Source organism: Solanum lycopersicum, chromosome 1 (genome assembly GCF_036512215.1).
Source record: "Solanum lycopersicum chromosome 1, SLM_r2.1".
Lineage (NCBI taxonomy): Eukaryota > Viridiplantae > Streptophyta > Magnoliopsida > Solanales > Solanaceae > Solanum > Solanum lycopersicum.
This window is the reverse complement of record NC_090800.1, coordinates 79,046,082-79,057,775: the sequence shown is the minus strand read 5'-3', so window position 1 is coordinate 79,057,775 and position 11,694 is coordinate 79,046,082. Positions and strand designations below refer to the sequence as shown.

At 33.4% G+C, this 11,694-nt stretch overlaps 3 protein-coding genes across 6 annotated transcripts; 2 read left to right on the top strand and 1 right to left on the bottom strand.

Moving 5' to 3' along the window:
• Positions 1–116: 116 nt before the first annotated feature.
• On the bottom strand, positions 117–3,712 carry LOC101246235 (phosphatidylinositol N-acetylglucosaminyltransferase subunit P). 2 transcript variants are annotated; one of them, XM_069286938.1, is made up of 6 exons: positions 3,499–3,712; positions 3,187–3,229; positions 1,722–1,974; positions 1,125–1,197; positions 558–676; positions 117–374 (listed from the first exon to the last, which is right to left on the bottom strand). In XM_069286938.1, exons 3-6 carry the CDS (start codon positions 1,924–1,926, stop codon positions 256–258), a joined length of 516 nt encoding a protein of 171 aa, XP_069143039.1. In that variant the 5' UTR covers positions 1,927–1,974; positions 3,187–3,229; positions 3,499–3,712; the 3' UTR covers positions 117–255. The 2 variants fall into 2 exon arrangements, with proteins under 2 accessions (XP_069143039.1, XP_069143041.1); XM_069286940.1 differs by having other exon boundaries at positions 3,187–3,285; positions 3,499–3,664.
• Positions 3,713–5,815: 2,103 nt separating this feature from the next.
• On the top strand, positions 5,816–7,300 carry LOC101244527 (uncharacterized). The gene is made up of 2 exons (XM_004229654.5): positions 5,816–6,915; positions 7,079–7,300. Exons 1-2 carry the CDS (start codon positions 6,129–6,131, stop codon positions 7,195–7,197), a joined length of 906 nt encoding a protein of 301 aa, XP_004229702.1. The 5' UTR covers positions 5,816–6,128; the 3' UTR covers positions 7,198–7,300.
• A 149-nt stretch (positions 7,301–7,449) lies between these two features.
• On the top strand, positions 7,450–10,056 carry LOC101244229 (pentatricopeptide repeat-containing protein). 3 transcript variants are annotated; one of them, XR_003247186.2, is made up of 3 exons: positions 7,790–7,928; positions 8,132–9,362; positions 9,582–9,720. XR_003247186.2 is itself a non-coding variant. In XM_004229653.5 (2 exons), the coding sequence occupies exon 2, from the start codon at positions 8,247–8,249 to the stop codon at positions 9,246–9,248; it is 1,002 nt and encodes a 333-aa protein (XP_004229701.1). In that variant the 5' UTR covers positions 7,450–7,928; positions 8,132–8,246; the 3' UTR covers positions 9,249–9,493. The 3 variants fall into 3 exon arrangements, 1 of the variants encoding a protein (XP_004229701.1); XM_004229653.5 differs by lacking the exon at positions 9,582–9,720 and having other exon boundaries at positions 7,450–7,928; positions 8,132–9,493; XR_011210739.1 differs by lacking the exon at positions 7,790–7,928 and having other exon boundaries at positions 7,965–9,362; positions 9,582–10,056.
• Positions 10,057–11,694: the final 1,638 nt, after the last annotated feature.

Below are 11,694 nucleotides of genomic sequence, written 5' to 3'. Positions count from 1 at the left end.
TATTGTATCCTTTTTACTGCTTATGGACTTGATTAAGAAAACATTACTTCATGATGTAGAAATATGGCGTCTTTAAACAATATACTTGTTGTGAATACCAGAACCATTATGCATGATTGTGAAAGAAGCCACATCTAAATTACATTCAATGTGAAGTACCTGAATTGGGTGAATCAAAAAGATAACACTGAGAAATGAAGGAAATGAAACTGATACGATCTACCCAAGCAAAATAACTGCATAGTAAAATTGTTTCTATGGATTGAACATAAGATCATTTATTTGATCAATCTGAATATCAGATATAGGCTCTATAGGTTGCTCATCATTGTCTATTGAAGGCCCATTGCGCAAAGGTTCTCTCGTGAATTCATCTGCAGAACAGATAGAAAGAAAACATTACGTGCTCAATCCCATGATTATGTAAAAACAACTACTCATATTGTGTTCTCAACAAACAATGCTAAATTTGGGTTTTGCATGCATCAAGAGTCGAGACAGAGATGCTAGGAAAATCCTTTCTACTCTCATTCCCAGAAAGTCTAAGTAACAATTACCATATATCATGCTGAAAGAAGTTGGAGGAGGGGTAGCCAAGAAGTTGAGACCAATGTAAAATCCTACAGCTAGTGCTATAGTCATCATCGCATAAGCTGGCGCAGCTAATGCCCAGTACCTGATAAAAAAGAAGAACAATTTAACAGGATGTTGAATATATCTTGTGACAATTAGTATGTGACCAGCTAAGTTCTGCCAAGAAAATTCTTTTCATCTTGTGCATTCTGCAAATGCTTTAAGTTGCTTTCATGCACTTGTAATTTCTGAAGTGTAGGACCAATATATCAATTTCTGAAATGCAACTAAAGGGTTTATCAATTTAAAATCTGTGGATTCTATTCTCAAGACGTTTGTTCAAAACAACCAAATGCCATTATAGATCCAGAAACTGGAATAAACTAAGCCCAACTTAGGCTGGAATACACTAACCAGCTTCTGGCTCTGGTGTCAGACAAACCAGCTAAGTGAATTTGAAACTATGATACTACGAAATTCATAATATCTCCTAATTTAAAAAGGATCTTTTATGTAAATATGACACAAGCCTGCAAGTACATCTTCTTTACCTGCTTGGATAGTAAACAATTCCCAAAGAGTGCAACCAATGTTCGGGAAGATATGCCCACACCAGAAAAAGAACTGCTCATCGAAAATAATAGAAACCAATCAGACTTCCGTATGCATGAAAACAAATGAATGTTGTGACCACTGGAATACCAGTGAAACTAGGTTAAACAAAGCAGCTATACATACAAAATATGAGAGCTCAATACTTAACAACAGACAGCATCTTACAGACAACAAAAATTAGTATTTGCATCTGTTTTCAATATTTGCAGAGTAATATATACAGAGATTTCAACAGCCTTGTCATTTCAACTCCCAAGAAAAATCAATTAGCATACTCTGCCCTATATACGGATACTGGTGATGCCTGGGCACAAGCATTTCCAGGAAGGCCAAGGAGTCTAACCAAAAGATAAGAATAAGTAACTTTCATGCCATGATGAGCATTACCAAGGAAGAAAATCACATCACATTATAATACTAACAATTCAACTATATTCCAAAACTATGACATCAGAAGAAAACATTGAATATTCAAACATAGGGATATGTTCTAAGTAACAGACTAAGCTTCTTAAAGATGAGGATGGGTAGACCTGTAGCAACAACAGTAGTAATGGAGCCAACAAATCCGTAAACTTCAGAAGTCTTGGGTCCCTGATCTCCAGAAACACCAAAACCTGAATCTCTGTCGTCTGGGTCTGGAAAGAACACAGTGGCCTTCCTATTCTTGGAAAAACTCAAGATCCTCCTAGGGCTATTAACGGAACGAGGATCTTCCCAACCTTTATCTTCCAGCATCACGATATCTAAGAAGGTCCAAGGTGTCACTCTGAGTAAGAATTATACCTGTCCCAACAATTGCCAAAACACCCAAAACAGAGATGTTAGTGCATGGGAACTGCCACTATAATTAAGTGATTTCCCCAAAAAACCCACCAAGCAACTCAGAATAATTACAATGAGGATCATTAGTTCCCTTGAAATTATGGAATGAATGGAGCTAGTGACCAGGAATTCATCCTTATTTAGGAGTATGTTTCAATTATGATTATTTACGGATTTAAAGGTCTTTAATATTACCGTAACTAAAGAAATTAATCAAGAAAAGGAAAAGAACTTATTAGTCAAATGTGTAACAAGATGTGGTGCTAAACATTCAATGGAGATGAGCGAGAAAGAAAAAAGAGATATTGAAACAGAGAAGAGAAAGAGGAAAAAAGAAGTCGCTAGCAGTAGGGATATTGCAGAAGAGAAGGAGCCATCTGAAGCGCAAGACCCATACCTGGCTTCACTTCAAAGCTTAGAGCGAGGCTTTTTACAACACTGAGTTTAAAAAGAACTAGGATTGGCAATCATACATATCCAGCACGCCACATGAGACATGGTGATATTTTAATTGCTTTGTTTAAATCAACAATGCTCCAACACAAAACCACTACATATCGGTTCTCATTTGAAATTAAGAGTCTAAATCAATTTTCTGTCTCACAGAGATGAATAAATGGACAAAATATTAAAGATGTGATGCAGCAAAAGCAAATGGGATCTTCTTTTTTCTATCCTCCGAAAAGTTTATTGAGACTTCCTATGACTCAATTTAATCAAACACTTATTCTTTCTTTTAGGCACATTGCAATTGCTATATTGCTTGCCATAAAATCAGAGTTTCTATCTACGAAAGATCAAAATGCGCTACAATATTACTACTTAATCACATTTCCCTCTATTCGCATACTTATTAACTATTAATACAATTGAACTATCGTATAATCAAAAATGTAATAATAATAAACCATCTGGTGTTTCCTTTTTCAATCTCCAAACTGCAGCAAGTCATTCAATTTGGCACTGAAACAAAACCTAAGCCAAGTAGGTGAGTCCAACCGAGATGGACCCATGATTCACCATAATCTCAATCTCAAGTAATCCCAGAAATAAAATGGACGAAACAATAAAATAGAGTTGCAATCAGATTAGATAAACTCAATGCATATTGTAATTTCCAAAGGCAATTAGATAGACATGTATGCATTAAATCCACAGAGAAAAACTGCTTACCGAATTACTTGAGCTGCTACGCAATTTGAAGACATCTCAGCTACTGAAATTGAAAAGGATAAGCAAATTATAGAAACTTTTACGAAATCCAAATAAGATCTGTTCAACCATAAACAAATTCCTAATCAGATAAAATCAAAACTAGCTCCCAAATACAAAATCAAATCTCAAGAATTCCAAAACAAAGAGATAAAATTGGGGTCAGATCGGAGCAAAGAAAATGCAGTAAATTGAAGAATGCAATGTATGAAATTGAGGAGATGAATAAAAAAGCGTAGATCGGGAAAAGAGAAATCAAGATCTGAAGCTTACCAAAGGTAGAAGAATGGTGGATTTGTGAAGACACAAAAAGGGAGGGAATGGTAATGTGAAGAGCTCGCGAGGCTCTTTGAGATATATTTATAGGCCTCGAACTAAATTTGGGAGAACCATTTTGAACGGTAAACTCTTCCCTTTTTCCTTTCCCACTCCACACGTTGCGTTGAATGGTTACTCTTTTTTCACTTTATAGTGAATTGACTAACCTAACAAATTTATATATTTCGAGCTACCTAATTTGAAATTATAATTTTATTTATATGTTTAGATAACATGATTTCAAATTCTATAAGTTCAGAGATTTTAAAACTTTTTGAAATGTAAAACTTAACTCATTCGTTTATATTTTGTAAAAAAAAATAATAATGGATGTGAAGAGTTGGATTGAGTTATATCACATGAAAGAATTACATTAAAAGGATAATTAGCTAATACTATCACGAACTAGTGAAATTTTATGAAATTATATGTATTTGAAAGTTTATAATTGCAAATGTTTATTTATAAAAGGAACATGAAATAAGTGATTTATCGATGTGACACCTTAAGACATTCTAATATATCTTGATCATGAACTATAGTTTGCTTATTTTTGTAGTATTATATAAGAGTTAAAGAAAATTTTGATAGATTTCACAACTTGCGAAATGAAAAAAATAAATTAATTTAAAATATAAAAAATGAAAAATTGCATGTAACTTTAAATTAATTTGATTTCAAATAATGCCCTGTTATCCGCTTTTCATCAGAAAGTGCACTAATTTTTTTTAATCTTTTCTTTTAATCGTGTACATCATTTTTGGCATAGACTAAGAAAGAATGGACCTATTCAATTTTAGATAGGATTATTTATTTGTTTACATTTGGAATCATACGAAAAAGAATTTAATTGTTTGTACGAGAATATAAGAGCTAGAAATACGAAAATAATGAGTGACTTGTTTGTGCTCGTTGATAGCTACTTTACACTTGTTTTTTCTCTTTGTTTCTTCTTTTTGGCAAACTAATTATTCATTAAAGATATGACAATATTTTTAATGGTACGTGAAGAAAGAGTTGGTTTTTTCCCTTTTTTGTCTTTTACGCTATATTTGGATCATTGTTATCCATTATATTATATTATATCGTTACTATACTTACAATGTTTGTTTTGATTGCTATTTAAAATGTATTGTATTGAATTGTTAAATTTGGTTGTTACTAAACAATGAAAAACCCTATTTTATGGAACAACGATTTGGTGTGTTCCAATTATTACTTAATTTCTTTTTTTTTTAATTATATCTTTACATAGTATTTCTAAATACTATTTTACCCTTAGTTTTACTTTAATTATTTGAATTTAGTCAAACCTCCTACCCTAGCATAATTAAGAATATTTATAAATTATAATATAGTACGATACTACCAAACCAAACAATTAAAATGTTATTAAACAACAACAAACAATACAGTCTAACCAAACATCGTATCTACCATACAACACAAAATATATTAAACATTACATATAAGAAAATTATAGAACTTACCTTTGTGACAGGAGAAAAGGTCAAAGAGTACTTGTCAAGACACCAATTTAAAAATTCAATGCTAACTTTCTAGTCAAGCAAATTCGAAAGTTCAGAGGAACGCTTAAAGAAGCATCAAAGTTGATACGTAGCTAACATGTTTTCATGTGATAAAAGCTTGTTTTTTGAAAAGTTCTCAAAATCAATTATTTTCCATACTGGAGTAATAAAAATTAAAGGGTTTTTATCATAAATTCCTGAAATAACACACACCCTGTCAGAATATGAAACTTGCGTTCAAAAGAATATAAATATTACAATAGCAAATAGAATATTCTTGCTCTTTTACCAATCAAAAATCATTCTTACATTTAAAAAAAAATTATAATAGTGGTGTACTGGCCAGCTTGCCGTACCTTAACTATTTCATTGGGTATATGTCATCTTCTATCAACATATATATCAGGTTAATCTTTCGATAAAAAAAAAATTGTTTCTTGCCTTCACTAAAATTTAATTGGGAGATCATATAATTTGTTTCATTTCATTGACCACTAGATCACACCCATGATTATTGAAATATTTTTGAAATTTTTTCTATTGATGACTGTGGAGTCCAAACCAGTGCACCTCAACTAATTCCATGGATAGCTGTCATCTCCCACAAACCAAATTTCAAATCCTTATAGATCACTTCTCTTGTTGATACTAGCACTCCACTTCTACCTAACTGTTTCTCTATTGGGGAATGATGGAAAAATGACCAGCTGACATTAAATACCACATTGCAACAAGCTCGCGTTGATCGGGAATCGATCAATGTGCTAAAGAAATTGAAAGTGGTTGTCCTTTATTCCTTTCCCTTGAATAAGAAAAAAGAATTCTTCATTTCTTGATCATCGAATACTGATTCTTTTTTCCAGTGTGGGGCCCTGTAAAAGACAGTGAAACGGCGGGCCCAACGGTCAAAAAATTAGGAGAAAATTGCGGACAGCTGCTCACCATTTGCTTTCTGCAAGAACTTTGAAAGAAAAGAAGTTACTCATTGAAATCTGTGTTTTGCAAATCTAAAACCTTTCACAACAAATTAAAACTCCCTTTCTTTCACCTTTACCAATGGCTAGCTCAAAATCATCGTTTCTCACATTCAATCATCTAACAATATACCTCATTCTGTTGCTACTATCACAATCCCCACAAATTCACTCAACATGTCGCAATTTCTGTAACAACATTCCCATAAACTACCCGTTCAGCATCGACGATGGCTGCGGCGCCCCGCAGTATCGTCACATGCTGAATTGCTCCGCTACTGATTTATTCTTCCTAACACCGTCAGGAAATTACAAAGTCCAATCAATCGACTACGAAAAGCAAACCATGACGATATTCGATCCTTCAATGTCTACTTGTTCAATCCTACAACCTCACCACGACTTCAAAATGTCAGAAATTCAATCAGCTATAATCCCGCCTACGCCTGACACGGTCTTCGTCCTCGTCAATTGCTCCATTGATTCGCCGGTACTTAACCATTACAAGTCGCTCTGTTTTAATTTCTCCGGTCATTCGTGTGACGAACTCTACGGTTCGTGCACTTCGTTTAAGTTGTTTCATTTGCTGTCCAACAGTACGCCGGCGTGTTGTTTCACGAGTTATGAAACGGTGAAGTATATGAGTATGGATATATTGGATTGCACGCATTATACGAGTGTTTATAATACGGATAGATTGGAAGGTGTTGGTCCGTTGGATTGGCTTTATGGGATGAAATTGTCATTTAGCGTGCCGGACACTGGATGTGGCCGGTGTGCTAAATCTGGTGGGACTTGTGGATTTGATGTAGAGACTGAGATGGCGCAGTGCATTTGTTCAATCACTAGTAATTCTACTAGAGATTGTGGTAAGTGAGACATAACATTTCTTTCTCTTGTTCACTCAAATAATTTACTCGATCTAAATTTGATGAAGCTGAACCCATAACGTGATTTCACACTGAGTAAACATGATTCAGAATTCTTTCGGCTCTCTAGATATTAACAATGTGTTTATGTTGAATTTTGCAGCTGGGGGCAGAGAAATAAGCTTTGCCGATAGTTACAGAGCTTCCTCATTTCCGCCACTGCAGTTTCTATACATTTTGGCTCTCGTGGCCATTTCTTACATTATCCTATTGAGAAGATGAATCTTCTATTAAGTTTTATTGATTTTTCTTCTCTTTTGTAATTCATCTTTCTAAACTAGTTATTACTAATTCATGTTCCTTAAACTAGGTGGATTTTTTCATATATATTTTTGCGGTTTTACACTTACGAAAAAAGTCAAAAAAAGATGCCAGAAATTCAGAACTTTAAAGGAATCATCACTTTTGTGTCTTTGAAATATTTACGTAGGATATGTGTCTATTTAATTATGAAGATTCAATTTATTTTCACTTGTTTAGTTTTTTTCTTTTTTTCCATTATCAGAGCACTGATAATTTATCATCAATTACAACAACAAAAATGGCCTCATAATCAACTAAATGAATTATGATCACTAACGAGTGTCATGTACTAATGAATATAAGTGCAAAGTGCAATTTCTTTTCATTTAGCTGATTCATTAAAATTTGTATAATATACACTTTTAGGAGAACTTTATGCGATAATAATATTCAATACATTTTTAAAAAAAAGTTATTATCTTAAATGTAAAAAATAAAAATAAAACACTCAAGCATTTGATCCTTCTTTTAATTGGCTATAACGTTATTGATTAAATTGAATTGTGATTTGAAAATATAAACAAATTAATTAGGAGAATAATAACAACACCTCATAGTTTAAAGTAAGTACAAAAGTTGTAAAATGTTGGAAACCGAAGAAGAAAAATTGCAGAAGCATACGTATGCGTGATAGTGTTTAGTCAGATCAGGTATAACTTCTCTCCTTTTCCACTCGATAGAATGTTGAATTTGTATGTTTTTGAATCTTTCCAAAATAGAGTTTGTTATTTGTGTCCCATTTTATGCCTGCAACCTGTTCGATGTAATGCCACAACGAAAATTGTGACATATTTTCTGTTCTTCATTCATTTTGCTACATCATGTGTCCAATTGCTGTAAACCCCTTCTGCAGGTGTAGGTAATTCAAGCATTCTGAGCCGAGACTAAGCTGTTCATTCCAATTAAAAAGATTTGCGACTAATTTTATTTACATTTGAGAGGAAAATAAGAAGAACTGGAACAGGGTGATGGCTGTTGCAAAGCTACAATTCTCTGTTCGTCCTCTTTATCGTTCTTTTATCTCTTCAGCAAGAATGCTTGAAGAATCCATTAAAGCTATGGTGGAAGATAAAAGATATGAACAGATTCCTGATATTCTAAGCTCTTCGGAAGGGTTTCACCGCACTTCGAATCCCTTTTCATTTTTATCCAATTTTCCTGAAAACACAAGTGTCAGAATTGTTGACGAAATTTTACAGTCTTTTACTCCGATCAGGCCTCGTTATCGCCCTCAAATTGCATATTCCTGCCTCCTTTCCTACAGTCTCCAAACCTCAAATCCTCTCCCACTTGCTCTTGCCATTCTCCAGCGTACCCTTCGCTCTGGCTGCATTCCGGTACCTCAAACTCACCTCCTACTCTCCGCTGCATGGATGGAACGTCGGAGTAAATCCCATTCTGTTTCAAGCATATTGTTGGAAATGCAGGATATTGGATATGCACCTGATTGTGGCACTTGCAATTACCTGATCTCATCGCTTTGTAAGGTTGATCAGATAGATGAAGCAGTTAATGTATTGAAGGGCATGGGCCGTGCTGGTTGTTGTCCAGATTTGGATTGTTACGGTTCTTTAGTTGACAACTTGTCCGAGCTAAGACTGACGTCTGCTATCATAAAGACGTTGAATGAAATGGTTGCCATATTTGGCTTGAGCCCCAGAAAAGAAACTTTGGTCAAAGCTTTGGCAGCAATACGGGCTAACAAAGAGATAAGGAGAGCAATTGAAGTAATTGAGTTCTTAACAAATGAGGGTGTGCATGTTGGATTCGAGTGCCACCAGTCAGTCCTTGAAGGGTGCTTAGAGAGCCGGCAGTTTCTTTTAGCTGGTAAGTTTGTGATAGAAATGACCAAGAGAGGCTTTATACCATACATAAGGTCAAGGCAAAAGGTTGTCGAAGGCCTGACAAGTATTGGTGAGTGGAAACTTGCCAATGCTGTGAGACAGAGGTTTGCAGAGCTAAGGTCGTAGTTCGATGCATACTGTGAATCAGTAAGCTTTATCTAAAGGGATCAAGATCATTCTCCAGACTGAAGGTACGACTGTAATTTCAGCAACTCCGTTGGGAGTCCTCTCAGAACTTAGGTACTGTATATCACTTTATAGTTTGTTGATTAGTTTATGAAACTCAAAGCTCGTTGCATTTTCATACGCTGTCCAATGTCATAATTTGAAATCTACATTATAAAGAAAACCATAACAAGTTTTAAATAAAATGAGTATAAGTTTCATAAGAGATTAAATTTGAATTGAAAAGTTCTACTTGGCAATCTGGTATTTAATGTCAGCTGGTCATTTTTCCAGCATTCCCCAATAGAGAAACAGTTAGGTAGAAGTGGAGTGCTAGTATATAGCAAATCAAACAAGAGAAGTGATCTACAAGGATTTGAAATTTGGCTTGTGAAATTTGGCTTGTGGGAGGTGACAGCTATCCATGGAATTAGTTGAGGTGCGTTGGTTCGGACTCCATGCTCATCAATAGAAAAAATTCCAAAAATATTTCAAAAATCACGGGTGTGATCTAGTGGTCAATGAATTGAAACAAATTATATGATCTCTCAATTAAATTTTAGTGAAGGCAAGAAACAATTTTTTTTTTAATCGAAAGATTAACCTGATATATATGTTGATAGAAGATGACATATACCCAATGAAATAGTAAAGGTACGGCAAGCTGGCCAGTACACTACTATTATAATTTTAAAAAAAAAGTAAGAATAATTTTTGATTGGTAAAAGAGCAAAAATATTCTATTTGCTATTGTAATATTCATATTCTTTTGAACCCAAGTTTCATATTCTGACAGGGTGTGTGTTATTTCAGGAATTTATGATAAAGACCCTTTAATTTTTATTACTCCAGTATGGAAAATAATTTATTTTGAGAACTTTTTAAAAAACAAGCTTTTATCACATGAAAACATGTTAGCTACATATCAACTTTGATGCTTCTTTAAGCGTTCCTCTGAACTTTCGAATCAGCTTGACTAGAAAGTTAGTATTGAATTTTTAAATTGGTGTCTTGACAAGTACTCTTTTGACCTTTTCTTCTGTCACAAAGGAAAGTTCTGTAATTTTCTTATATGTAATGTTTAAACTATTTCAATCTTGAAGTCGAGACCTTTTAACAGTAGATCTAGCAAGGAAAAAGTATACACACTTGGGTGAGTTTGGTATGATATGAAAATGATTTTTTGCACAAATAAGTGAATTTTACTTGTTTTTGAGTGTTCTATTAGTAAGGAAATTTTTTTCCAAAAGCATTTAAATATAGTAGTGACAAATACTATTGCCCCCCCCCCCCCCACAAACACGAACCCTTGCTTCGGACTCCGACTCAAAATCCAAGCCAAACCTGGACTAAACCTAACCCGTAGCCAACAACGACCCCACCATGACTAGGGACCCGATGTCGACTCGAGGCCTAACCCTAACACGAGACCGGCCTTGAAAGTGGGTGTGAAATTTTGTAATTCTGGTGAAAACAAGGCTAAGGGTGAAGTGCCACAATCATAATCATTTAGTATACCTACTTTTATTAGTTTTTTTTTCTATTCACACTCTTCCTTTTGAGTGCATTTGACTTCTAATTGAAGATTTTTACAAAAATATATGATCTTTATGAATATTATTTTTATCACAGCAGTACTTATATACACGATATTTTATTGTACATTCGGTATAAAAGTGTATAAGAGATGCTTATACATATTTTTACACTTTTATATAGATCGGTTTATGTAAAAATTAGTGTTTGATCTTTCATGAACTTCAATTATGAATTTTAAGCACATATTTACAAATATCCTTTTCTACTACTAGTATGAACAAATACAATTCATCTTCAACTCAATATATTTTAAGTAATATAAAAAATATTTGATATCTACTCGTATATAAAAGAAAAAATATAAATAATTAAGATTTAGCTCTTTATTAAGTGCAAACAACATTTCCTTGCAAATTAGCATGTAAACAATCTTTAATCTAATACTTTGTTTGGATCATTGTTATTCATTGTTTTATAATGTATTGTATTGTAGTGTGTTGTATGGTAGATACGATGTTTGGTTAGATTGTATTGTTTGTTGTTGTTTAATAACATTTTAATTGTTTGGTTTGGTAGTATCGTACTATATTATAATTTATAAATTATATTCTTAATTATACTAGGGTAGGAGATTTGACTAAATTCAAATAATTAAAGTAAAGCTAAGGGTAAAATAGTATTTTGAAATATTATGTAAAGATATAATTTAAAAAAAAAGAAATTAAGTAATAATTGGAACACACCAAATCGTTGTTCCATAAAATAAGGGTTTTCATTGTTTAGTGACAACCAAATTTAACAATTCAATACAATACATTTTAAATAGCAATCAAAACAAACATTGTAAGTATAGTAACGATATAATATA

What these genes read in the sequence shown, in the direction of transcription:
- LOC101246235 (XM_069286938.1), bottom strand. Translation starts at nt 1,926, where the DNA reads ATGCTGGAAGATAAAGGTTGGGAAGATCCTCGTTCCGTTAATAGCCCT. An exon ending in TACTACTGTTGTTGCTACAG is followed by an intron (nt 1,198 to 1,721) that starts GTCTACCCATCC and finishes TTCGATGAGCAG; the next exon opens with TTCTTTTTCTGGTGTGGGCA. An exon ending in TTCTTTCAGCATGATATATG is followed by an intron (nt 375 to 557) that starts GTAATTGTTACT and finishes TCTGTTCTGCAG; the next exon opens with ATGAATTCACGAGAGAACCT.
- LOC101244527 (XM_004229654.5), top strand. Translation starts at nt 6,129, where the DNA reads ATGGCTAGCTCAAAATCATCGTTTCTCACATTCAATCATCTAACAATA. An exon ending in TAATTCTACTAGAGATTGTG is followed by an intron (nt 6,916 to 7,078) that starts GTAAGTGAGACA and finishes TGAATTTTGCAG; the next exon opens with CTGGGGGCAGAGAAATAAGC.
- LOC101244229 (XM_004229653.5), top strand. Translation starts at nt 8,247, where the DNA reads ATGGCTGTTGCAAAGCTACAATTCTCTGTTCGTCCTCTTTATCGTTCT.